This window comes from Tursiops truncatus, chromosome 15, assembly GCF_011762595.2.
Source record: "Tursiops truncatus isolate mTurTru1 chromosome 15, mTurTru1.mat.Y, whole genome shotgun sequence".
Lineage (NCBI taxonomy): Eukaryota > Metazoa > Chordata > Mammalia > Artiodactyla > Delphinidae > Tursiops > Tursiops truncatus.
Window position 1 is genome coordinate 37544486 of NC_047048.1, and position 25878 is coordinate 37570363.

At 60.6% G+C, this 25878-nt stretch overlaps 3 protein-coding genes across 6 annotated transcripts in view; 2 read left to right on the forward strand and 1 right to left on the reverse strand.

Moving 5' to 3' along the window:
- CHTF18 (chromosome transmission fidelity factor 18) overlaps window positions 1-22926 on the reverse strand; it is a 59517-nt gene extending 36591 nt beyond the window's left edge. Inside the window, exons 1-23 of one of the 4 annotated variants that reach the window (XR_012326162.1) lie at window positions 22659-22926; window positions 22256-22393; window positions 21843-22037; window positions 21610-21760; window positions 21276-21444; window positions 20813-20905; window positions 20666-20718; window positions 20389-20533; window positions 19858-20067; window positions 19258-19355; window positions 18833-18956; window positions 18602-18753; window positions 18384-18477; window positions 18039-18137; window positions 17766-17896; window positions 17352-17523; window positions 16055-16510; window positions 15832-15962; window positions 15039-15183; window positions 14822-14935; window positions 14354-14411; window positions 13311-14278; window positions 6748-8847 (exon numbers count right to left, since the gene is read on the reverse strand). Coding sequence is in view for 3 of the 4 variants with exons in the window: in XM_033839307.2 (XP_033695198.1) it covers window positions 14142-14278; window positions 14354-14411; window positions 14822-14935; window positions 15039-15183; window positions 15832-15962; window positions 16055-16204; window positions 16286-16510; window positions 17352-17523; window positions 17766-17896; window positions 18039-18137; window positions 18384-18477; window positions 18602-18753; window positions 18833-18956; window positions 19258-19355; window positions 19858-20067; window positions 20389-20533; window positions 20666-20718; window positions 20813-20905; window positions 21276-21444; window positions 21610-21760; window positions 21843-22037; window positions 22256-22393; window positions 22659-22926 (3252 nt within the window). In the remaining variant the exon portion in view is untranslated. Of the gene's footprint in view, window positions 1-6747; window positions 8848-13310; window positions 14279-14353; window positions 14412-14821; window positions 14936-15038; window positions 15184-15831; window positions 15963-16054; window positions 16511-17351; window positions 17524-17765; window positions 17897-18038; window positions 18138-18383; window positions 18478-18601; window positions 18754-18832; window positions 18957-19257; window positions 19356-19857; window positions 20068-20388; window positions 20534-20665; window positions 20719-20812; window positions 20906-21275; window positions 21445-21609; window positions 21761-21842; window positions 22038-22255; window positions 22394-22518; window positions 22633-22658 lie in introns of those variants that run through there. The other 3 variants (XM_033839307.2, XM_033839310.2, XM_033839308.2) reach the window with 3 other exon arrangements.
- On the forward strand, window positions 13423-13811 carry GNG13 (G protein subunit gamma 13). Its single transcript, XM_004312892.4, has 2 exons — window positions 13423-13520; window positions 13706-13811. Exons 1-2 carry the CDS (start codon window positions 13423-13425, stop codon window positions 13809-13811), a joined length of 204 nt encoding a protein of 67 aa, XP_004312940.1.
- A 387-nt stretch (window positions 22927-23313) lies between the features above and the next one.
- RPUSD1 (RNA pseudouridine synthase domain containing 1) lies at window positions 23314-25042 on the forward strand. The gene is made up of 5 exons (XM_033839324.2): window positions 23314-23495; window positions 23569-23692; window positions 23824-23926; window positions 24080-24181; window positions 24615-25042. The coding sequence occupies exons 1-5, from the start codon at window positions 23314-23316 to the stop codon at window positions 25040-25042; spliced, it is 939 nt and encodes a 312-aa protein (XP_033695215.2).
- The last annotated feature ends 836 nt before the right edge of the window (window positions 25043-25878 follow it).

The window sequence follows — 25878 nt, forward strand, 5'->3', positions numbered from 1 at the left end:
AGGTGATGGAGCCGATGGACTCACTGTTCTCTCTGAGCGCCAAGGAGATGACAAGTTCAGGGTGAAGTGGGAGCACACAGCAAATTCCCCTTTTGTTTCCTATGTGGGACATTTTGAACCGAATTTAAACCAAACACAGGAAAAAGCTAAAATTTTTTTCAGTTTTCTGACACGTGTAGCCCCCAAGACGATGACGCATCGCCCGCCCTGTAGAAGGCACGCCCCTCCCTTCTCTACAACCCTTACCTGCCTTCGCTGGGACCTCTCTTCTCACTCACCTTCCTGCCTGACAATGTTTTGTTTCTGATGAAAAGCCATCTTTTGTCTGCCTAGGGGATCAATCTCCATCTTCCCACTCATTCTGGTGAGTTTTTGAGTGTGATGTCACACATAAGGGGAGGAGGGGCAGTCCCGGCTCCTGCCCTCACATCCCCATGCCCCCTCCACCCGCATCGCCTCACCCCACCTCCATGTCTGGCCAAGTTACGGAGCCTCTGTGGTGAAGGAAGCTGTAGGGTAGGAAATACCTTTTCCTTTACCCTCTCACGTTCAGTAACTGACGTGTGTGGACTAAACTGACAACAGATTTAACAGAAGAAAAAAGTTCATTCATATGCACATGGGAGCCAAGAAAAGTAGCTGGCTCAGTAAATGGTTTCAATTAGATGCTTATATACCTAATTTAATAGGGGAAAGGGAGCCGGGAGAAAAGCCTTCCTACAGGAAAAACAAGTCTCTTTAGGAAAGACAAACGGGTTTTAAGAGAACAATTGAAACATAAAAAGGTATGTGATAATGTCTCCGAGAAGGAACTTGGGATAGGATTTATTCACAGTATCGCCCCTGGAAGCAGACAGGCCCGACAGAAATTTACAGCAGCCTTATTTCCCAGAAGTTGCTCTTATTCAGATGAGGGACGCTCCAGAAAGGCCTCTTTCTGCATCTATTGATTCTCGAATGCCTTCAGCTCAAAATAAACCTCACGCCAAGGTGCTATATTTTGGCTCGGCATATCCTGATCCCCTTCACGGCCCTTAACCACACGTTTGCCCTGTCACCCAGCACTGGCCAAGTCCCCGGGGTCTGCAGGACTCGCTGCTGCACAGGCTCCATCTGCTCTTTCCTCCAAGACCAGGCCCAGCAGATCTTTTAAGGGCCACTCAATCTCCCACATGATTAGAACACCCAGTGAAGAAGGAACCAACAAGGGAGTGTGGCCCCCACGGCAGCCTGGGAGCCCACTGTGGAGCAGAGGAGAGGAACCGTGTCAGGTCCTCACTCCAGGAAGCCGGTGACAGAGGTGAGGAAGCGGGTGGCCAGACATGCCAGAGCCTCCCCCAACCCAGGCCGAGCCGGTGGCCCACGGCCCATGATACCCTAAGTACTGGTCACAAGAACACCCTCTGACAGAGACCCTTCAGCTGGCTGCTTCCTGGAACCCTGGCTATACCGATGCTGCTGAGCGGCTTGGATAAGCATCCTGCTCACATGTGCTGCCTCCCCATCACCTCCAGCATCCCGTCGCTCCAGGGTTTACTCTTCCAGTGAAACCATGGTTGTGTTTAGAGCCTCTGATAAAGTTTTGCGACAATAACAAAAGACAAGATTTCTGTCCTGATACATCAGATATTCTTCCACTTGGAATAAGATGAATAAATTCCCCTCCCCTTCCAAAATAAATAAAGACACAAGCATTCTTAAATTCCTATACAAGACATGTGCTTGGAAATGCCTGAGACCTAAATATTTTGTCAATTCAGTACGTACTGGGGCACCAAAAAAGACCAAGCAGCGAGTCCTTTTATGATCCTCTAAATTATGTTTTGACTTTTGAGTTTATACACATCTTGTTTGTTTTTACACGGGACCCATTATATTCCTTCATATGTGTTTCTTTTCTAATATGAGAAAAACTAAGGAGATGAAATGGAATGTTATTACATTACAGTCCCACATGTTTCCACAGTCAAAGTCAGGTGGTTGGAAAGAATGGAGCTAGGACTGGGTCTATGGGATGGCGGTCTGGCATCCTCTAAATAAGTCCCGGCAGTTAGGAGTAGCTCCAGGACCTGGTTCAGTCAAGGCTGAAAAGTCCATCATCAACATCACCAACATCATCATCACCATCATCAAAATCATTGTCACCATAATCATCACCAATATCATCATCACCACTATCAGCACCACCATCATCACCATCACCATCATGATCATCATCACCATCACCACCATCATCATCATCACCACCATCATCATCATCACCACCATCATCACTAGCACCACCATCATCACCACCATCATCATCATCGTCATCACCACCATCATCAAAATCACCTTGGGGGCTTCCCTGGTGGCGCAGTGGTTGAGAGTCCGCCTGCCGATGCAGGGGACACGTGTTCGTGCCCCAGTCTGGGAAGATCCCACATGCCGCAGAGCGGCTGGGCCCGTGAGCCATGGCCGCTGAGCCTGCACGTCCGGAGCCTGTGCTCCGCAACGGGAGAGGCCACAACAGTGAGAGGCCCGCGTACCGCAAAAAAAAAAAAAAAAAAATCACCTTGGGGTGACACTTACACAGCACTGACCATTAGCCCCTTCCATGATTTAATTTATCTAATCCTCACACCCTGTGGGGTTAACCCCAGTCCACAAGTGAGGAAACGAGGGCACAGAGAAGTTGAAGCCACACAGCCAGGAGGAGACAACACCAGAATGTGAACCCCAGCAGTCTGGCTCCAAAATAAGGCCCATCCCTGAAACACCAGACCATTTGTGAGCCCAGCTCCCAGGGCACAGAAGGCTCCTGGGAGCATGATCAGCAGGGGCCATCCTGCTTTCCTTTCTCTCACCTCCCTCTGTTTCTTACACAGCGAGCTCTGAGCTCTCCAGCAGTGAAATGGGGTAGCCTGTGTCATGCACAACCAAAGCACCTCTGACCCTCACTAGGGAGGGAGAAATGAGGCGTGTGGATATTGAAATGGGAAGGTCTGGCTGTTCACCCATGGCTGAAGCAATCCAGATGAGCCCAACTCAACACCTGGTTTGCTTTTCTGAAGACAAACAACAAAAAGTTCAATTTCTGGGGGGCAGGGCTGGTTCTGTTTCTGCTTTAAATGCTAAGCAGATTCCTCGGCTGGGCAGCCACGGGGCGAAGAGATGCACACAGGTGGAGGGTCTGGGAGAAGCCATGAGCCAACAGAAAAGAAGGGTCCGGAGACCGTCTCTCAAAGGCAGCAAGAACCTCTGCGACCACATCCTGCTGCCCGGGGGGTGGGGGGGCTGCCTCGGCGGGTCCTGCAGATGGGAAGACTGCCCATCAGCTGTGCCTGAGAGACAACAAGAAACAGAGGCTCATTAAGAACATTTATGAAAAGCCAGGAGCCTCGATCCTCACTCAGCATCCTCACTCATTAAGGACATGTCAGTGGAGAGTGGAGCCAAACATTCTTTTTCTAGGAAGGAAACAGGCTTTTCCACAAACCAGTTGTCACCAGGACAATGAGGGGTAAGGCCCAGACTGCCATACGGTTCCAGGCTGCTCCCACCCCAAGTGCTGGGAAGGTGACAGGGACAGCCTGGAGTGGGGCCCCCACCTCCCAATCCAGCCCAGAGTATCCACCAGCCCCTACAGTCACCACCTCGTCAGTGCACACACCCATGCTCCCCAACACCCCTCCTGCCTGCTCCCTGTGGAGCCTGGCCCTCAGCAGGAGCTGGTCACCCATGACTAGCACCATCGGGGGCCTCAGAGCCTCATGGGGATCCTGAGGGGCAAAGCAGGTGAAAGCAGTGGCTCAAGGCCCTGAGGCCAGAGTGAGGCCTCCCAGAAAAGCCAAAGGGGGAGTCTGAGGAGACGACAGCCTGAACTCACAATCCCATTAGCTCACCTGAGAGCAAGCCCAGCGGGGAGACAGCAGGCTGGTTGCCCACTGGATCCAGGGAACATGGGCTGAGCTGGGAGGACATGTGATCCCCGGACAGAGCTCAGCCACCAGGACCAAGGAGTCCCTCACCAAAGCAGAGCCTCGGCTCCCCCTGAGATGAGGCCTCAGACCACAGGGGCTGCAGGGCTCCTCACCAGGTGCTCCCACCAGATGCTCCACCAGATGCTCAAGGGTATTGGGCCTCCATCTCCCTCAGCCCTGCTTTGCTGTTGCTACTTCTATGACACCACATGCTCTCCTGGCCCCGGGCTGCCATCCCCTCAGGCTCTCGCCCCTTCCCTCTCTCTTTCTCCCTTTGAGGAGGACAGGAAGGACCCTGTTCAGTACCTCTAGCCCCTCTCAATCTTAGGGGAGGGAAGCAGGACATACAGAAAGGTCGTGGTCCGAGCAGCAGTCACCATCTCTCTGCCTAACCATGAGAAAAACATCTGACAAACCCCAGTTGAGGGGCACCCTACGAAATCCCTGACCAGCACACCTCAGAATGGTCAAGGCCATCAAAACTAAGCCAGAGACCCTATCCCAGAGGAGCCCAGGAGATGTGAGGACCACACATCACGGGGGCCTGGCACAGGAAGAGGATGCTACTTAACACTGTGTTGGCGTTGGTTCATAACCGTGATGAGCGCACCTCACAAGCGCAGAGGTTAGTGACGGGGGGTGCGCAGGGCAGGGGACACACAGGGACTCTGTCTTTCCTGCTCAGTTTTTCTGTAAACCTAAATCTGCTCTAAGAAAGTTTTAATTAAGTCTATACTTAATTTTTTTAAGTAGCAAGATGTCCCCACAATCACAGCAGCCCAGTCTCTCCATAGACCCCAAAAGGTGAAAGGACCAAGACCCTCACAATCACCCAGTCTCTGACACAGACGGTGTCCTCTGGGAATCTCAAATATCTGGGCCTCAGCAAGACCAACAGGCAGAGTAACCTTGATTACAAATCAGATTTCCACAAGCTCATTTCTCCTCATAAAATTATACTAAATATTTTATGACTGACCCCCCTTATCTTCAACAAAAGGAATCAAAAAGCAGCAAATTTGGGCTTCCCTGGTGGCGCAGTGGTTGAGAGTCCTCCTGCCGATGCAGGGGACACAGGTTCGTGCCCCGGTCCGGGAAGATCCCACATGCTGCGGAGCGGGCTAGGCCCGTGAGCCATGGCCGCTGAGCCTGCGCGTCCGGAGCCTGTGCTCCGCAACGGGAGAGGCCACAGCAGTGAGAGGCCTGCGTACCGCAAAAAAAAAAAAAAAAAAAAAAAGCAGCAAATCAATGGGGACAGAACACCAGAAAGGGCATGAGTCAACCATACGTGGTTCACGAGGTGGGTCCAGGGTCATAGGGCTGCGAAGAACTATATGTTCTCACCCCTGACCTCTTGAAAGGGTACAGTGGGATATTCCAGAGGCTATGTACCTGACAGGCAAAGTCGGAACCGACTCAGCAGAAGCAGAGCCAAGAATGCAGCTCCTTTAAGAGATCTGCACAAACATAAAACGATGGGAAAATAATGCTGTTTTTCTTTAAAACGTGATGTTTACATGTAGTGGATTTATTAAGGAGAGTTAAGGGGTCCTGAGACCGAATTTGAAAGCTAGGTCCAGCGTTTGCGACGTAGGGAGGTGATTGCATGGGCCTGTGGCTCCACCTAGTGCCAGGCAGGGGACACGGGTGGCCCAGCCAGCCGAGGATGGAGCCACCTGACACCACCATACAAAGTCGTGGAGATTCAAGAGGTATCTTTTTGGGATTCGGGTGAATGTAACATGAAACTCTGTCCTGGCAGGGCTGCTGGGACCCTCCTCCGAGATGCAGCTCCACAGACCTCGGCACAAGACCGGCTCAGAGCCTCCAGACACCGCGGGGAGCACTCTCACCCTGCCATTGACGCATTTGCCGTTAGAGATGGGCCCCCCAGAAGGTGGGACTTGGCTACCTGCACAACCCAGGCCCTGCCCAGGACCAGGCCAGGGGGCTTAAGGAGGGAGGGGCTGTGGAGGAACAAGGAGAGGCGGCCTCCAAGTTAGAACTCAGGGACTCACCAAGATAGGGTGGCAGTGGGGCCCCCTGTGGGTGTTGAGCAGCACCCCTAGCCTCCACCTCCCAGACGCCACAACTACTCCCAGTGGGAGCCGCCATCTACACCCTAGCAGACGGTGGTGGGGCAAGATTGGATGTGGATCCCAGGAGACCAGCTTCACAGGTGTGCAAAAGGTCACGGCTCCTTTGCTGTGCCTTGATTCACCAAATTTTGTCTCCAACACGTCCCTCTCCCTCCCTGCAAGCCTGCTCTACTTGCTGTCCAAGCCACAGGCCACCGGGACAGCGCCCCAAGTCCTTAACTGACTCATGCTGGAATACAAGCTTTGTCCACCGTCACCTATCTTCCCAGCCTGTAAGTTTTACACAAAACTGCCTGGTGTCCACTCCATGACACACCTCAAAAAGCACCTGGAACAATAATTAAGTGGCTAGCTCAGGTTTCCAGAACAGCCCTTTAGGAGGGAGGGAGGGTGTCCCTCGAAAGGGGCAACGTGGGGAGGGGAGACTTGAGAGGGAGGACCTGAGGAAGGGTCCTGAGAGGGGGGGACCTGCGAGGGGGGACATGGGTGGGGGGACCTGAGAGGGAGGACCTGAGAGGAGGGACCTGAGGCAGGGGACCTGAGAGGGGGGACATGGGTCAGGCAGAGGCACCCTGCCGGCTCTGTCGCCTGACTCTAACATCGCCCCTTTTTTCACGGAGTCCCGCGGCCGTTCACGCTCACCAATGCTGCCGTGAGGGTGTCCGGCCCCCTCAAAGGTCACCTACCATAACTTGACAGGAGCCTGGGAAGCCAGATCAAGGGAACACCTGAGAGTCACAGACGTGACAACACCGGCTCCCTCCACGCCACACTTCCGCCCTGAGGACGCCATCGCCCGGCTCCAAGATGGCTGCGCCACGCACGACGTCGTACCACAGAGGCCCCGCCCATCAGCCGGAGGGCGGGCCCTCTGAGCGCTCCGCCCCCTCCGCGCTTCGACCCGGAAGGGATCTCCCAAGCCGGCAGCGAGCTTCCAGTGCTACAGGCAGTTGAAAAAAGGGCAGCGGCGGGGATCGTGGACCTGCCCAGAGTTTGGCGGCCCGGAACCTCCTGCAGGGCCTTCCCTCGCGGAGCCGTACAGTACTTTCTTCATGATAAACACCCCACGTTAACACCAGTAAGACCGCCGGAAACCTTTGTTTGGCTCAAGCTTTCTAGATAAATGGGCCGTCAGCCTCCGTGCTAGGAGTCCTCGTCCAGTAAGGACTTTTGATAACGACATCTGTCGCGCGGGGTTTCCTGCCGAAATCCTGGCTTTGAGTGGAAGCCCACTGACCCTGTTCTACGGTCCCGGCGGCCGAGCGGCCAGGGCCCCGCGGTGCGTGGGCTCCTCCCGAAGCCGAGTCCCAAGAGCAGATTTGTCCTGGGTGAACCCGAGCAGCGAGCCTGGCACATCCTGGGGCCGTGAGCGTGGGGAGGGCCCGGCGGGTGTGCCCTCGGTGCCGCTCCCGCCCGTCTCCACCCCGCGAGCTCCGCTGCCCAGGGCGCGCTCCTTGCGTGGACTCCCGTTGGCTTCGTCCTCTCCCGTGTCACATGACAGACGCTCCGCCCCCCTCCCCGGGAGATTTAATTCCGGGGGTGGGAGGGGTGTCTAGATTCCTGTAACTCTAGTGTCTGCCTCTGAGGCTTCAAGTTCTGCACCCCATCTGGCCAGAGCAGCCTGCACAGACTGCATCTCCAGGTGGCAGACACGGCCCAGGGGAGGGAGCCCCACGCTGGACCTGGGAGGGGTCAACGTCCACAGTCCCCATGGAGACCTCACCCCCTGGCACAGGACGGGGGTCCTTTCTGGGAAGAGAGCTTTGTAATAGTTGAGGGTGCCCATTCACTCACTTGCACTGTGCAGTCACCAGAGCTTCTGCAGCTTCTGATGAAATGAGCAGATGGCCAGGGATTCCAGGTATTTGAGGGAAGTCACTAAATGAATGACACAACACCCACAGAAGAGGGTGGGACCTGGGCAAGCCCCAGAGCCTCAGTTTCCTGCTCAGCACAGGGGCCAGTTCATCAGACTACCCTAGACGGCGAGTAATGCTGGACATTGTCCTTGCCTTGGGAGGCGGCCCCTGCCTGACAGAGGTGTCTCCTCCCTTTGCTTTTGTGGAAAACCTCTGGGGACTGAAATTGTTTCTAGGAGGCCTCTTTCATCCACCCCCACGTGGTGGTCGTATTGCTTGGGACTAGAAGCACACGTGCTGAAGGTGCAAGTCCCACTGTGCTTGGCCACTGGCCCAAGGGCAGCGGGGGGGCGGGGGAGGGTGGCTGATAGGCTGGTCTGCACCTGTTTCCTCTGTGAGGCAGCAGAGGTGAACTGCTCCTGGAAGTGGCCCACTGCACTGGGCCAGCCTTGCTCCACCTCATCAGGGGGTGCATGTGTGGGGTCAGCTGTGAGACAGAGTGCGGGGGGCCCTCCACACGCCCCCAGCCCCACTCGCGTAGCTGCACGCTGCCGCTGCCCCATGCTCAGGTAGAACTCTCTGCAGTGCTGCAGACCTGGGGGGTGCAAGTCAAGAGGGAAGGCTGAGAGCCATGCCCAGGCCTTTGTAAGGACACACCGGTGGCCCGATGTATGCGTCTGCCCCACTCACCCACCTTCGTGGTGCATGGCCCTTTGGGGGTGCAGACCGGTAGACTCACCAGCAATGCACAGGACCACTGAGTGGCATCGGCCTCATCAGGAGGGGACCCCCATGGCCTGTGGGCACTGGAGTGTTCGGTGCCTCGGAGTCCCGAGATACAGACCATGTGCGTCTTCCTGTTCCACATGCTGGCAGGAGCCAGCATCACAGGAGGACTGGAGCGGGCGAGGAAGGAGATGGAGTCACCTGTGGACCACAGAGCCGTTAGAATAAACCACTTAACCAGAGTCACTTTCCTGAGACTTTATGACTCAGAGCTTGTGCCAACTAGAGCCCATGGTTCCCTGGAATCATTTGTTGTATATTTTGCACACATGAGTCTAACAGCTTAAATTATTTTTGAAAATCGTTTTCAAAGATTATCCAAGAACTACCTAGTTTTTTGTGAGCTCTTTAACTGGGTGAAATAAAGCTTCTTTGGTATCTTCCAGTCCCTGTGTTCGCTTCTGCTGGTTTTGTTTCCAGGGACAGGAAACAAGTAGGCACATCCCCCGGGGCCACTGTTACTGTGCCTCAGGAGCGTGTCAGCCTGTTGTAACACCAAGGGTCCCACGCCCACCCTGGGACGGAGTGCTGTCAGGCTGGGCCCCCGCCAGGCCTGGGTCCTGCAGCATGGAACACTTGTCTTTTAGTTTCCTCACTGGAGGCCAGTTGTATGTAGGGTCTGACCTCCCCAAGGTCTGAAGCGAAGCTGCAGACACGGGGGAGGTGGTCTCACTCAGGCCTCATCATGCCTGCATGCGGGGCTGCATCTGCCCAGGCAGGGCACTCCATTGCTGGGGCACCATGTGGAAGAGAGCCCTGGTCTCAGGAGGACCCTGAGCAGGGAGCTGGGTCGCCAGCATGCCCAGAAGGGACCAGGTGAGAGGCCGGCCTCAGCTCTGGCCCCGCCCAGCAAGGCCATGGGTTGGAGTGGCATTGAGACAGCACCAGGCTGCAGGTCCCATCTGGTGGGGGCGTTTCCTGCCCCTGCTCCCTGAGCCCTCCTTGGGGACCCTGCCCAGAATGGGTCAGAGCACCCCATACACACCACTGTCTGATTCTTCCTGAGCACTAAACCTAGCACAACCTAGACCCTGCCTCAGGGTCTCACTGCACCTCCCCCCATGCCCACCCTGTCCCCAGGAGCCCAGCCCACACCCCCGCCCCAGTCAGGAGCCCTGCAGGTATGGGGCCTGGAGCAGCCGTTTCTAGGCCAGTCAGGAGCCCTGTTGGTTCTCACCAGCAGCCCAGTTAGTGGAGATAATTTCAGAAAGGCTGCTGGTCTCCCGGGATCTGCTCTGGGCAACTGCAAGGTGGCGTCAGCTGGAGCACAAGCCGTCACTGCTTCTGGAGCGTCCTCCTCCCACCGCAAATCACTGGGCCTTTGCTCATTCCAGACCCACCCGGTACCCCTGGGGTTCACAAGTCCAGCCTCCCAGGAAAGTGAGAAATAGGAGTTGCTGGGTCCCCCAACTCTCACCAAGGACGGGAGCTTCACAGGCTCACATGAGCAGGCATGCGTCAGCTCGACCACCGCGTGGAGTTTTGGCCTCTGCCACATGAGGCCACCAGGGTCAGCACAGGGACCACTTCTGAACCCTGAGGGTCCACAGGGCAGCGGGTGTGACCAGCACTCACAGACAGGAAACAGTACCTCAGAGCAGGAGTCCAGACCCTGTGCCCCACACAGCTCCCTCCTGCAGGCCAAGCTCCCGCCATCCTGATGACTTGACGATGCCCAGGTATGTTCAAGTGTCATCACTAAGGCCTGTGTGCAGCTCTAAGGCTGATTTCAGCTGTGGTTACAGTGGAGCTCTCTGATCCACGGAGGAGAGATCAAACAGCGCCTGCAATGCAGGCCCCGGAGCAGACCACAGGGGCCATGCCCTGCCGGGTCACACCAGGGCATCTTCCAGAGGACTCTCAGGACACTGTTGTGCCAGAACCTGGTCCTGGGTTCCCTGTTCTGCCCACACCCTCAAGGGAAAGGCATGGGTGGTGGCAGGCCCTGGCTGGCCTGGGTCTCAGTCTAAATCTTGAGCCAGTTCTGGGGGCTGACTCGACACCCTGCCCCGAGCCCCCACCCCTTGTGAGCTGGGCCCACAGCCACAGGAGAGCCCCAGGTAGCCCAAGCAACACAGTGCACGCCCAGTCACAGGGCACCCAAGGGGCCAGGCAGGGGGGTGGAGTGAGGCCAGCATTGCCAGCCATCTGCCCTGAGGAGGATGCTGGCACCCTTGGCTCTAAGCTCTCCAACCCCCATAAATCCATAATAAAAATAATCCCTACTTTTCCTAACATGGCCCAGTTCACGAAGTGCCTCCTGATCCGTCATCACACTGATGTGCCAGAGGGGCCGGGGAGGCGCAGCTGACCTTGTTTTATGCGGTCACAACAGGGAGGGCCCAGGAGCCCAAGGCAGGCAGGGAACACCCCCTACCCTGTCCTGCCTTCTGAGTGGGCGCAGAGTCAGCCAGGGGAGGCTGCAGGAGCACCTGCCGAGGGTCTGGCCCCGGCTGCCCTGAGGAGCTGTGGGGTCTGGCCTCTGAAGGGATTGGTTGGTGAGCTGGGCCCTGCTACCCACTATAGCTGCCCAGTCTGCCTGCCTCTGGCCTGGGAATGCAGGGCAGGGGCCGGAGCAGGAAGCAACTCCACCCAGGCCCAGGTGGCCTGGCCAGAACAGGCTCACACTGTGGTGGGTCAGCTCTGGCCCTATCAGTGGACACTGCTGAAGCCCCAGGGGGATGTAGCATCTTGACCCCATCCTTGCTATTCCCACCTGGCCTGGTGACTCCAGCCCACGAGAGGCAGCAGTGGCTGAGATACAACCTAACAGCTGATGGTCTTTGGTGCTGCACAACGTGACAGCCCAGCCCATCCAGCCCAGTGGGAGGACACGTCACCCAGGGCCAGAGCTGACCCCACACTGCTCCCGGATGCATCTGCCACCCCCAGCTGGTGCCCCAGCAATGGAGTGCCCTGCCTGGGGCTGGCAGAGTGTGCCTGATGAAGCCAGATTCCCAGGGGCAACCCAGCCCTGAGGAAGGAGGGCAGAGAGTGGGGGCGGTGCTAGGGCCTGGCCCAGGTGGCAGGAGTGGGCGGGGCACCTGCCTGGGCTCTGCCCGCCTGTGTGCCCGGCTCACTCGTCCATCACTTCGCCCTCGCCATCACTTGGCCCTTGCCATCTTTGCCCTAGCGGTCACCGTCCAAGGTAGGTCTGGTGAACTGGCTCCTTGCGCTGAGCAGGAAACCGAGGCCTGGGGCTCTGGGACTTGCCCAGGTCCCATTGGGCTGACCTGGACCACCCTAACCCCCGAGGCACCCTTGCCTGTCCGTCTGCGGGCGAGGGCAGCCGCCCTGCGTGTCGCAACGGGCCGGCCTGACCGGTGGAGAGGACCCCTCCGTCCGCGGGCTGGCTGCGTGGGGAGCCGCGTCCGTGCGCCGTGCGCGCCGCCCGCGCCGCCCGCAGTGCCCGCCGAGCCAGCGCCGTGCGCCGAAGCCGGGGGCGCGCAGGGCTGGCGGCGGCGGCTGCGGCTGCGGCTGCGGCGGCTGCGCGCAGGTAAGGATGGCGGAGACGGGGGAGGGGGCTGCGGACCGGGCTGCCACCGCCCCCAGCCTGGGAAGCCCCCGCCCACGTGACTCTCTGAGAACCTGAGCCGCCGGGTGGGGTGCTGGAACTCGGGGTCTCTAGGAGGGAGCCCCTGCTCGCCCCCCTGGCTGCCCCTGAAAAGTCCCCCTATTCCCCCGGCTCTCACCCTCACTCCTGGCTGACCCTCCCAGGAGCTCCCTCCACGGCCTGAGGCAGGCGAGGTCACACTCCTGGCAGGACCTGCCCACACTTCCCAGGTCAAGGAAGTCGGTTCTCTGGCTCCCAGCCTCAGTGATGAGGGCAGGGGATGGAGGACAGCAAGGGGCTCCCTGGACCCCTTGAGTGGGCTGCAGCAAGGGAGACAGGAGCGACCTGCCCTCACTTGGCCGCAGCTGGCCGGGTTTCCTGAGAGGTCTGAACCTGTGGCTGTGACGGGCGGGCCCACCCTCAGAGACGGGACCAGGGTCTTGTAGGCAGGTCAGAGGAGACACTGGGCAGTGGGAGGCTGCAGGGGTTCCAAGTCTTGGACCAGCTGCTCAGCCTGGGACCCCAAAATCCCCAGCACTTGCCCCCAGCCCCCTGGCCAGAGATGCAAATAGCAGCCTCACTCTCCTGGCCCCTGGATTAACCTGCCCTCGGGGTGGGCTTTGCCCATGCAAAGCAGGGGGAGGCACGTGTGGGTGTGGGTATGGGTGTGTGTGTCAGGGTCCCACCCCTGACACGATAGGTTTCTGCTACCGGGAGTGGAAAGTGGGTCTTGCAGGTGGAGGGTCAGGGGACCTGTCCTGTTCTGCTATCCCCCAGCACCAGGACATTACCCCACCTTCTCCAACCCACAGGCCCAGCCTTGGTGAGGCTTTGCTGGTGGGTAGGGGTGGAAAGTTTTCTCTGCAGTTAATTAGCCCCATGGGAGGTGGGGGCAGGCACACAGGGCCTCATTAGTGGGGCCTCAGCTCCAGCCCTGTACCCTGGTGAGTGGCATGGGCTGTGGGGGCCTCCCTAGGCAGTGAGCTGGTGTCAGTGTGATAGGGTGGGGGCTCCCTCCCTCCTTTTGTTGGGGGGGTGGGAGGGGGCTCACCAGTGGGGATGGAGCATCTGGAGGGTGATCGTAGGCTGGCAGCCCCCTGGCTCTGTTGATTCCTCCCATACCTTCTAGCCCCAGGCTGGCCACTTCCGAAGCCCCGGATGCCATGGAGGAGTGGGACGTGCCCCAGATGAAGAAAGAGGTGGAGAGCCTCAAGTACCAGCTGGCCTTCAAGAGGGAGATGTCATCCAAGACTATCCCTGAGTGAGTCCCCAGGACCCCATGGAGCCCCGGCCACACCCCACCCAAGGCCAGCCATGATCTGCATCTCGTTTCCCTGCTCTGTGCTCATTTGTATGAGCCAAGACCACACCCCCACACACTGCCATCAGGCAGCACTTGAGGGAGGGCAGGTGCCCTCGTGGTCACCCTCCCCTCCCCACCCACAGGCTCCTCAAGTGGATTGAGGACGGGATCCCCAAGGACCCCTTCCTGAACCCCGACCTGATGAAGAACAACCCGTGGGTGGAGAAGGGCAAGTGTGCCATCCTGTGAGGCCCCCACACCCCAGACTCACGCCTCCCTGTGAAGAGAACGACTGTAAAAGTGTGACTTTTATAAAGAGTTTTCAAGCATGTACATGCTTTTGTACATTTTCTAGGAGAGAGAAAGCAACACCCAGGCACCCAGTGTGTATCTGAGGACATCTGGTGTGGCCCCAGGGTGGCCGGTGTGGATCCAGGGTGTCTGGCACAACCCCAGAGTGTCCGGCATGGACAGGGGGGTCTGGCACGGCCCCCACAGTGTCCAGCATAGATCCTGGGGACGTCAAGTGTGGGTCAGAGTATCTAGCACAGCCAAGGTGGGGGCTTGGTGTGGCCCAGGCTACAGCAGGTCCCTGATGTACAGGCTGCGCCGCACGGCGTTGGAGACGCCCTCCTTGAAGCGGAACCAGACGTCGCTCCTGCCCACCGCGGTGCCCATGCGCTGCTCGGCCGTGTCAGTCTCAGGGGCTGCGTGCTCTGCAGGGACCACACAGTCGTTCCTCCACCCGACCCTGACCCCAGTCCCTCAACCACCCCCACCTCCCCACACACCTGTGCTCGGGGCTGCCGCTCTCTTGACAACCACACGACCGAAGAAGTCCCTCTCGGGCTAAAGGAGATAGGCCGGTCAGGTTCACGGGGGCTGACCCACAGCGGACAGCCCCCTACCTGGTGGGAGGGCCCAGAGGCCATCTCCCAGGGAGGAGGGGTCTCGTGGCACCTCTGGGCAATGGCCCCCTACCCTCACCCCAGCGCGGACCCTCTCTGCAAGTGTTCCCTCCACCCTTCACCACCCTCACAGTCGCCTGCTCCCTGCCAAGGTCAGGTCCAGGGTGGGAGGTGCCAGCATCCTGCCCAGATGAGAAACTGAAGCCAGGTGGAACCATCGTGCTGAACAGCAGGGAGCTGGACCTCCAGGACTTAGAACCATAGCACTCCAAGGTCGCCCACCCAGGCCCACGTGGCCCCACCCTCTGGCCACCTAGCCCCGCCCCCCCATTAGGGTTAGGGTTACCACACCTGCTCCTCCAGGGCAGCTCTCTTCAGGATGCACTCCAGCCGCTGCTCGTGGCTGCATGGGGCAGATGGCTGCGCCCCTTTCTCCCCAGTGCCCCCCAGGGGACCCCCGTCCACCTACAGGAAGTCACGTACAGTGAGCGCTGACTGGGCAGAATCATACCAGGGACGGTGTCCACTCTGAGGGCCCTGCTCTGCTCAAAGCCTGGGGTGGGCTCACCTGGGGGCCGACCCTAGCCCGGGCCAAGGCCTCCACCCGCCGCATCTTCTCCACTTCAATCTCACGGGCAATGAGCTGCTTGGCCTGGTAGGTGAGGGGCTTGCGGGTGGGCAGCTCGGGAAAGCGGCAGACATCCTCCACGTTCCTGCTCTCGGGGTGAGCAGGGCAGGGCAGGACACCAGGGCACTCAGTCAGCAGAGACGGGGCAGGAGCTACTCACTAGCACCAACCCCAACTGCCGGAATGCAACAATGCAGGACCGGGTCCAGTCCTGTCCCTGCCGCACCCAGCTCTGTGGCAGCAGGGGTGTTATCCACTCTGAGCCTCTGTTTCCCCAGCTGTATGTGGGCTTGAAGAAGGCTGCAAGGGAGGAACTGACACAACGTGGCATGGCCTGGATTCAGGCCTGGGGCTGGGTGCTTGGGAACCAGCATCATTACTGCCTCAAGGATCTGCATCTGGACACCACTGCTGCCGGTCCTCCATCCCCACGACCCTCTCAGGACAGAGAAACAGGGCCCTGGGAAGCTCAAGGGCCCTCTGGGGGTAGCTCCTGGGGGCACTGAGAGGCTCTGCAGTAAACCTCAGGTCCCAGGGCTGTGCCCACCCCCCAGTCACATCTGGGCAAGGAATGAGCTAGGACTGACTCTCCCACCCTCCAATGGGGAAACAGACTCACACCTCCAAAGCCATGCATTTAGACTCACGCCGAGCAATCACCATGGCACTTGGAGCCCAGCCCCCCAGCCTCCTGCCCCCAGGCACCCCCACCCCAGGTGCTACACAGACTCACGGCTCCAGCCTGTAGACATACTGCCCATCGGGCGTGCGCTCCTGGCAGTAGGTGAGGCTATAGGCGAGCATGGTGCCCACGAGGCTGGCCAGCTGCTGTTTCTCTCGGGCGCTGTACAGCTGTGTGCTCACCTGTGGGATGGTGGGCAGCAGGCAGGGGTGCTAAGCGTGGCCAGGGGCCTGCCCCCACCAGGAGCCACAGCCCTTCCAGGCAAGGCACTCACAGGGCGCAGCTTGGGTGCGAGGATGTCCAGGAGCAGGCAGAGGGTGTCCAGGATGAGCGCCTGCGGTGCAGCCCGGCTGCGGGTGGCTGGCGTGATGCCCGACACCAGCGTCTGCATCAGGTTGTGTGTCCGGCTCATCCGATTCTGGGCCTGGGGTGGAGGGCGGACGAGGACCAAGTCACCCAGGGCCCCGGTGTTAGACCCTGGGTATGGGCAGGGCGTGGGGCGTACCTCCTGCTGGCTGGTGGGAAAGGTGATCCTCGGCACATGGCTGGAGGCAAAGAGCAGGTGGAACGCCGGGGGCAGGAAGGGCAGGTAGTGCAGCAGCTGGAAGCTCTGGCCGTGGTGGGCAGCCCGGCTCAGCAGGTCGTCGAAGGCGAGCCAGTCAAGTGCTATGCACACGGCTGCCAAGCTGGAGTCCCGCAGCCTCAGCCGCAAGAAGTTGTCGAAAAGGCCCTGCGGGCAGGTGGACAGGCCAGTTCCCTGAGCCCCTCCAGCCTCACGCCCCCCCAGCCCACAGCACAAGCACCACACAGTGGGACCCTTCCCCTCCCACCTGCCTGCAAGGCCCAGGGTCTCAGGCACAGAGCTGCAGACACCAGCAAGTAGCCACAGGGCCCTGGGGATGGGGGTGGCCAGGAAGGCCCACCCTGCCACCCCAACTCTGGTGTGACCAAGACCCTGAGACATGTGAGAAAGAAGCCCCCAACCCCTCCCTAAAGGAAGTTCTGTTCACCAGAATCAAGGACACAGAGCCCCCACTCTTGTTCCATGTGGGAATCCCTCCCCTCCAGCCACCACACTGCCCTCCACACAGTGGATTTCCAGATTTGCAAGGATCCCCAGCTGCTAATCCAAAGCTGCTTAGCCAGGGAGGCAACTTACACCAGGCTTCCCAGGGGATGGGGGGCATCCACCACCTGCTCTCCACCCCACGTGCACCCACGTCCTTGTTCCCACAGCTCACATCCAGAATCCAGCCCCTTCCAGCTACTGCCGGGGCCCTTCAGATAGTTCCCCAAGAGCAGCCAGAGTGACCCCATCATACGACCCCACGCTGGCCATCCCCCTCCTGCCAGGGTCAGTCCTTCCTCCCAGCCTGTCCCTGCTCCCACCCCTTCTCAGAAGCCTCCCGATGCCCCGTGTCCACTCCCCGCCCTCCCACCCGCCTGTTTCTCCTCGGGCTCAGCACCATCTGAAGCGTGTCCCACTCACTGTCTGGGGATGAGAAACACTGCCAGATGCTGGCCTCTTGCCCCTCAGCCCCCCGCAAAGGTTTGAGGTAGAGCATGGTTACCTGGACCACCTTTTCGTGCTCACCCGCAGAAGCGGCCACATGCAAGATGTGGTAGAACCGCTGAGAGGCCGCGGTCAGGGGCACCTTGGTAGCGAGGGGCCCTGAACCCACGTGCCCATCACCGAGCAGGAGTGTGTGGGAGGGCAGGGTCGGGTCCTGACCCACGCGGTGCCTGCAGAGAGGGCCCTGAGGCTGGAGTGGAGCCCCCGCCCCATCACCCTGGACCCAGCCCTGCCCACCCTTTCCCTCCCAGCGGCACCAGCTTGTATACGTTTACGATACCCTGAGGTCCCCGAGAAGGGACAGTGAGGGAGGCCGAGGCAGAACCAAGCAGCCCCCAGGGCCGTGCAGCCTCACACCCCGTCAGCAAAGGCAGAGCTGGCTGGCATCCCAGACTGGGGCTGGCCTACCTACCTCCGGGCCTGGGGCAGCTGGAAGACCTCCTGCCACACGGAGAAGAGGCCCTTGCGCTGGTCCTTGAGGCCAATGCGTGTGGTCTGCACAGCCTGAACGCTCAGCTCCCGCTGGCCCCGCCCATGCAGGAACTGGACATGGGGTGGGGGGTGGGGCGGTGAGAGTGGCTGACCCCCCACCCGTGTAGAAACTAGACACGGCGGTGGTGTGGGGATGGGGGAGTGCTGGCTGCTGGCTGCCCCTGCCCCACCCCCGCCACGGCCACCTGCCCACCTGTAGGGCATTGATGCAGGCGCGGATGTCGTTGTCTGTCTTCTCGCAGAGGGCCGCCAGCGCGCCAGGGTCAGGCCGCATGCCCCGCCGCAGGGAGATCTGCAGGGAAGTGAGAGGGTGAGTGTCCCCCCGACCCCCACCCTAAAGCCACCTCCTCCCTAGAAACAGGGGTCAGCTCTTGTCCTATGGGAAGCAAAGGCCGAAAATCCCTGAGGAAGGACCTCGGTCACTGCTTGGAACCACCCACCACCAGAGACCAAACTGTCCCAGCACCTCCACCCCATATCCTGGGACCAGCTGGGAGGCTGGGGGCCTGACGGCAGAGGGAGGGCAGCCCTCACGGACCTCCTGGAGCCGCTGTGTGAGCCTGGAGGGCAGCGTGGGCGGGAAGTGGAGCAGGAGTGCCTGCTGCTTCAGCTGCCGAAGGGAGGGCACGAACCTGTGGGATGAGCGGTTTGCACAGCGAGCCCACCTGGCCAGGGCCGCCAGGGTGCGTGCCACAGCCCAGCAGGCGTGGGGCACGCCCACCCAGCGGAGACCCCGTCCCGCCCCGCCCCACTCACTGGTCATTGCAGATGCAGATGATGGGCCTCATCAGGATCCCCCCTTCCGCCCGGCGCCGCCGCCCCCCGCCCGTGGGCACAGCGGGGCCCCCTGGCTCTGCCTCCTGTCGGCCCTGGCGATCCAAGATGCTCAGGAGAACATTGATGGCGGCCTGAGGGGACATGCAGACGGAGGTGAGTCACAGCCCCCACTGCCTGCCCACCCGGCCGCAGCACACCCAGGAGGCCCACCGTGGGGGCCCCGTCGATCTCATCGATAACCAGGCAGTTGGGCCTCCCACCAGTGCCCAACACCGACTCCATCTGCGTGGCTGCCTCGATGCGCGTTCGGAAGGCCTCAGGGCTGCGGTCATCACTGGAACCAAGAGGCCAGGGAGGGGCTGTCAGGGCAGCCATGGCCTCAGCCAGTGCAGCAGCCATGGCCTCAGCCAGGGCAGCAGCCAGTGTCCCCAGCAGGACAATTTCCCAGGGCAGAGCCACCACGTGTACAACTCACGGATACTACACAAGGCCACCCCATGACACTGTGGCCAAATCCCAGTGAGCCCTGAGGATGGACAGTTCCACAGCCCACCACCCCCAGGCTTTCAGGGTTGTATCCCAGGCTCGACCAGACATACCAGGACAAAAGGAGACCTGGCCCTCCCCCAACTCACCTCGCGTTCATTTCCACCACAGAGTACCCAGCATGCCGTGCAATCACATGGGCCAGGGTGGTCTTGCCCAGCCCTGGGGGCCCACACAGCAGCGCCACCTGCAGCCAAGGCAGGAGAAAACGTGCTGTAACCCACACCACCTCACGGACTCTGGGAGACCCTGACCCAACCGCCAGAGACTGAAAATCCTATCCCGTGAAGCTCAGTGCTAAGAGATGTTCTCCTGCCCTGCCCCAGTCACCAAAGGAAAACAAGCCCCTGCCTGCTGGTCGTGCAGAGCGAGAATAAAGCCTTACCTGAAGTGAGTGACATTTGTACCTGACAAGGACACAGCTGTTACTGACGTGACTAACAGCCAGAACGCACACACAGTCCAGCATAATCACTGTGGGGAGGTGCAGGGCCCTGCAAGGAGTGCTAGTCTTATCTAAGTCATTAGGAGAAAGGACTCAATTCCCAGCTCACGTTGCTGACACTCCTCACCTAGACCCTGACATCGTTCCACCTACACCCTCGGGGGCAGTAAATGTGCCTCATGGCCCCCAGAGGCTGCAAAGGTGCCAGCCATCCAGAGAACAGCCCACAGCCAGGTGGGCTCACCTTCTGCCGGGGCCGCCCGCTTGGATCCAGCTCAGCCTCCAGCATCTCCTCTAGCACCTGTCCGTGGCTTTTCCACTTGCTGGAGGCTGTGGCCTCCTTGCCACCACGGGCCGGTTCCACACTGGGTCTGGGCTTCCGGGTGGGCCACTCTCGGCCAAACACCACCAAGTCCCACAGCTTCAGCCACTTGAGGAGGCAGCGGTTGGTGAACTGCAAGAAGAGAGGCCCAGCCTGGGGGGGCGGCCACCAGCACCAAGGACTCCTAGTGCCTGCCCCTCATGTCACCCTACTGTCATGAGCCCAAAGACACACACAGTGATGCTGAGGCTGAATGACAAGTGATGACCAGTGAAAGGCTCTGTACTGGCCTCAGTTTCCCCACCTACAATTCAACGAGGCTGGTCAAATCCCTTCTCCAAATCCTGACCCCTCTGTGGGCTGGCAAAATGAAGACCTGCTAGGCCCTAAGTACTTTTCTCTCGGCAACAAAGAAGCCAGTCACACTCCACTTAAGCAAAAATAGGACCTCACGTCGTCACTGAGCAGCTCCGTATAGCGTTGGGGTGCGAACTCATCCACCCAGAGGCAATGCTGGGAAGCATCTTGGCTGTCAGCCGGCTCCTCCTCAGAGGCCCCCGAGGGCTGGGGCCCCTCCTCCACCTCCTCTGACCTAAGACTGGAGAGCATTGTGCCCTGAGCCACTGGGCCTTAACCCCATGCAGGGATCACACCCCCCAGAATACATGCTGGTGGTCAGCAGTCCAAGGACCGGTGAGGACCTCAGAGGTGGAGGGGCCCACTGTGTCACCTGCACAGTGTGTCCGAGAGCCGCTGGGCCTCTTCCAGCAGTCGCTGCCGCCGCTGTGCAGACAATGGGGTTGGAATCAGGATGGCTCAGCCAGCCATTCACCCCTGAGCTACCTCTCCCTTCCCAGCAAACCCCAGCAGACCCTACCTCGCTGTCGATCTTCTCCTTCAGGGAGGCAAAGGACACACCCAGCAGGTCCAGCTGGCCACGGCCACGCCACCGGATGTCAAGAAGAGGGCTCTGCAGGGAAGGGAGAGCATCAGTCACCCTCCTCTAGGTTATGGGATTTCTACAACCCCCCTCCCAACAGTGCTCAGGGACCTAGATGGCATTTCCTAGCATCAACGGGCCACAAGGAGCCCCTTCTCACCAGGGACCCCAAGGGATCATTGGAATGACAGCAGATCTAAGGTGGAGGAGAAGAGAAAAGAAGAAAAGAAGTAAAAAAAAGGAGAAGAACAAAAAAGAAGAGAAAGAGGAGGAAAGTGAAGGAGAAAGATGGCTCTCCCGAGTGGAAGACTAGAGGCCAGATGGACCTCTAGAGGGGTTCCCAGGGTCAGGGTAGGGGATGTGATGTCCAGGCCCCCGCTCGTGTCTGCACAGCACCCACCTGGACCCCAGTGCCCACTGGGTCAGCCCGAAGCACTAGAAAGGCCCGGTCGCCGTCGGTGGAGGTCACATTGATGTAGTCCTCCAAGACAGGGGGCCGCCTCAGGACAGGATTGCGGGCGGCTGGCGAGGCCTTAGTGAGACCCACATCAGCCCCAGTGTCCAAGGGCCTGGGAAGGGACCATGACCATCTTGGGGATTCCTGGGGAAGGGACTTGGATCCACTGCTGGCTACCCAGCCCTCCCACAGACCCCCAATCCCCAGCCCTCAAGACGTTGTCGAAGAAACCAGATCCTTCCAAGATACTGAGATACCTGTACCCCAAGCTACACACCCCTTGCCCCATAGTTCAGCAGGGACCTCAGGACTCGGCGGGGGGGTGATGTCCTGAGTCGGGGAGTCAGGAGGCAGCGGCTCTTCCATCTCATCGGACCTGAAGTTCAGTCTCCTGGCAGCCTCCAGCCTGGACCGTTTGACCTTGGGGGCTGGGGAGACACATGGAAGGAACAGAGGTCCTTCTCCAGCCTCGAACCCCACCCCTATGCTCTAGGCCCCCGGAAAACATACTAGGGGGCAGGGGTCTGTCCCCATGGATGTCAGCGGCCAGCTGCCTCTTCCTGGCACCGCCCTTGCTGTTCCTTGGAGGTCCGCCTGGAGAGCAGTGAGTGGCAGCGTTCCCTCCAGCAATGGTCTCCTCGAACGTCAGGCGGGGCCGGCCCACGGTGGGCCAGGGGTCCCTGGAAGGCGACATGGCGGTTGTCCCTGCGGAGAGAAAACTCACAGCAGTCATGCGGAGCATTTCGTCTGCACACAGTCACGGCCCCCGAGGTCGGCGGCGCTGCAGGGCCCTGCTCTCTCTCAGGTTGTTGCTGCCTCCCGGCCTTCGCGCCTCCCCTCCGAGCAGCCCTCCTGGAATCCCCGGGTGGGCCAGACCCCTGTCGAGCTACGGGGGACGAGGCCACGGCAGTGCCCACGCCTACCTTCCAGCTCGGCCAGCACCTCGAGCTCGGCCGCGAACTGGCTGTGGAAGTCATCCTCGACGCCGTACAGCTCCCGCTCGTAGTCCTCCATGGCCGCCCGCCGCCGGCTGCGAACCTCCCGCGCCCAGCGCGCAGCTCCTGCCCAAAGCGACCCGGCGCCGCCAATCAACGGCCGGCGTATCCGGACGCTCGCCATTGGTCAGCGGGAGGGGCGGGGCGTGGGCGGGGCTGCGCGCGCAGGCCGGGCGGGGCTGAGTCCGTACGTTGGAGCTGGAGCGGCGGGATCCGGGCGCTCTCCATTGGTCAGCACGGCCGCCCGTCTGCGCCGTGGGCGGGACGTGGGCGGGACGTGGGCGGGACGTGGGCGGGACTGAGCGCCCAGGCTGGGCCCGGCGAGGCGCACCTCTGTGGTCCAAGTGACTGCTCCGGGGCTGCTGGGCCACGAGGCAGGGAGACGCGAGGGCAGGAGCCAGGGCCGGGCAGCAGCATCGGGGGCCCAGACGGCGCAGCTCAGCTGCAGGTCGATCTCGGAATGGGCAGGGGCGCGGGAAGTGTTCGCAGTGGAGTCCGCCGGGCACCTCTCCGCCTGTGCCCATCAGACGCGGGAGGCGAGGGTTCCTCGGAGGGGAGGCAGGGCAGGGGACGTCTACGTGGGAGAGGGAGAGCCCCATCCCCTGCCCTGCACCCCACCCCACTCAGGAAAAGGCTCCTATCGCGCGTCCGTGGCCCGTCCGGGAAGGGTCCGTGGGAGCAGGCTGGAGGGCAAGACTGCTTCTCCCCAGGCCCGGGTCTGGCAGGACTAACCCACAGCCAGAGCCTAGGGCAACACTAGCCCCCCTGATATTGGCCAGACCCCTGCTACTTGACACCCTGCTACTTGACTCAGAGGTGGGAGTGCAGGCACACAGTAGGTCTGCAAGCTTGCCTGACACAGCCTCGGTGGCTTCAGACCCAGGGCCCTGGGGAGCAGGGGTGTCCACGCCAGGTGGGCAGGACCCTGATGTGGGCTGGGCACCCCATGACCCCACTCCATGCACTTGCCCTGCATTGCAGCCACCATGGAGCCAGGCAGCGTGGAGAACCTGTGTGTCGTGTACCGGAGCCGTGACTTCCTGGTGGTGAACAAGCACTGGGATGTGCGCATCGACAGCAAGTCCTGGTGGGAGACGCTGACCCTCCAGAAGCAGCTGCGGCACCGCTTCCCAGAGCTGGCCGACCCTGACACCTGCTACGGGTTCAGGTACCCACAGCAGCCTCCATCGGTGGGAAGCGGCCCACGGCCCAGTCACCACTGATCCTCTGCCCCATGCCAGGTTCTGCCACCAACTGGACTTCTCCACCAGCGGGGCACTCTGTGTGGCCCTGAACAAGGCAGCCGCAGGCAGTGCCTACAGGTGCTTCAAGGACCGGAGAGTCACCAAGGCTTATCTGGCTCTGGTAAGGCCCAGCTGGTCCTTGGAGCAGGAGACTCCAACTCTCAATCCACTTTGATAGCCTCTGGCTGTCAGATGGGTTTCCCAGCAGTGGTGGGTGACCCCGTGAGCAGCGTGTGACCCCCTTCCTGGCAGGTGCGGGGGCACGTCCAGGAGAGCCGAATGACCATCAGCTATGCTATTGGAAAGAACAGCACAGAAGGCCGGACCCACACCATGTGCATTGAGGGCACACAGGGTACGGAGGGCAGGGGGTGGGGGCCAGGGACACAGTCGTCCAGTGGGGACCCTGGGTAGGCTGGGGCAACCCAGGCAGGCGACCTGGGATTGGGGTGGACTCAGCCATGGAGCTGGCCCAGCCAACTCTCTGGGCTTTCCTTGCTCCCTTCAGGCTGTGAGAACCCAAAACCAAGCCTCACTGAGCTGGTGGTCCTGGAACACGGACTGTATGCAGGTGATCCTGTCTCCAAAGTGCTGTTGCAGCCTCTCACGGGTGTGTCCAGGGCGCGTGTGCCCAGGTCTCCTTGCTATCTGCTGATGGTGTCCTGCCTTGGGCATCTCCTGGCACAGGGCACCGAAGTGTCCCCATCACACAGGAAAGGAACCTGCCCAGGGTCTCCCAGCATTGCTGGCCAGGCTGACTCCTCCCCCACACTCAGCCTCACAGCCTGCAGCCTCTTGCCCTGTACGAGGTCGCTCTGGCCTGGGTTCTCTAGTTGATCGAGCATCGCCCTGGCCTCACCAGGGGCAACCCCAGAAGTCGCTTCTGTTCTGAGTTCTGACGTCTTTGTGGCATGAAACGGGGAGGTCTGCTGCCCCCAGGGGTTGTGTGAGGCTTCAAGGACGGTGCTGGGCATGACGTGAATGGGTAGGGGGTGGGCATGGGGTGGCGCCCCCGCCTGACTGGCCCCCTCTCCTCCCCAAAGGACGGACGCACCAGCTGCGCGTGCACTGCAGCGCCCTGGGCCACCCCATCGTGGGGGACCAGACCTATGGCCAGGCCTCGAACCAGGAGGACCAGCCCTTCCGCATGATGCTCCACGCCTTCTACCTGCGCATCCCCACATGCACCGAGTGCGTGGAGGCCTGCACGCCCGACCCCTTCGTGCCCACCCTCGATGCCTGCTGGAGCCCCCACACCCTGGTGCAGCCACTGGACGAGCTCGTCCAGGTCCTGCGGGCTGCCCCAGACCCTGACCCCACAGAAGGGGGCCCCAGGCCCTGCAGCCCCTCCACGCCCCTGCCCGGGCCGGGCCGGCCCCCACCGCCCCCTGCCAAGCTCCCTGAGACAGAAGCACAGCGGGCCTCCTGCCTGAAGTGGCTGTCGGAGTGGACGCTGGAGCCGGACAACTGAGAGCATCGTGCTGGGGTGGGGATGGCAGGCTGGGACTCCAACGGTTGGGGGCTGCAGGTCAGAGTCCTGGACACATCCCTGCAATGGCCAGGCCTGGCCAGCAGGGGGAGCCAGGCAGCTGCAATTCCAGAGGATTAAGCTCTTGGGCTGTGGGACCCACATGGGCCTCCCTCCCAACACCCCAACCCCCACAAACTGCCCCAGAGCACCTCCCTGGTTCTAGAGCCTCAACCCCAGGAACTTATTTGTAGACTTGATCGGGGTCACTCTGGAAGAGGCAGAGCCAGGACCTGGGCCACCCTCAAGGTGGGCTCCTCCTGGGCCCCCAGCCAACACCCCAGAGCACCGTGCTCCACGCTGCTTTGCTTGGACCCTCTGTGGCCATCACCCCAGCCTGGCTGGGTTCTCCATCTGCAGACCTCAACCCTCCTTGCTAGGCCCGTCTGACCTTGTGCCTTTGCTTCTGCTAGACTCTGCCCCCTCCACCTGCATCCTGAGCGTCTCACATGGAGGTGGGTGTGGGCCACACTCCTCAGCCCCCACCTCACGTGCCATCCCTCCAGGCCTGCCCTGAGCGCTGCTCCATGGGGTCTTCCGGGCCCCTAATTGCGGCTGCTGCCTCCGTCACCTGCCTGGCAATTTCCAGGCAGGACCTCAGCCTGGGAGCAAGGGCAGCCCACCAGCCCCCCCCTCCTCCATCCCCACAACACGGCCACGCCTCCCCAGCCATAGCTGAGCTCTGAGAACTGGGAATAAACGCTCAATGACTGACCCTGCAAGTGACCATGAATGTGCCTGATGTGGGGATTTCAGGGGGCTCACACCCCCACCCCATC

Coding starts and splice junctions, on each gene's coding strand:
- RPUSD1 (XM_033839324.2), top strand. CDS start 23,314: ATGGAGCCAGGCAGCGTGGAGAACCTGTGTGTCGTGTACCGGAGCCGT. Junction 23,496..23,568: donor GACACCTGCTACGGGTTCAG/GTACCCACAGCA, acceptor GCCCCATGCCAG/GTTCTGCCACCAACTGGACT. Junction 23,927..24,079: donor GTGCATTGAGGGCACACAGG/GTACGGAGGGCA, acceptor TGCTCCCTTCAG/GCTGTGAGAACCCAAAACCA.
- GNG13 (XM_004312892.4), top strand. CDS start 13,423: ATGGAGGAGTGGGACGTGCCCCAGATGAAGAAAGAGGTGGAGAGCCTC. Junction 13,521..13,705: donor TCATCCAAGACTATCCCTGA/GTGAGTCCCCAG, acceptor CCCCACCCACAG/GCTCCTCAAGTGGATTGAGG.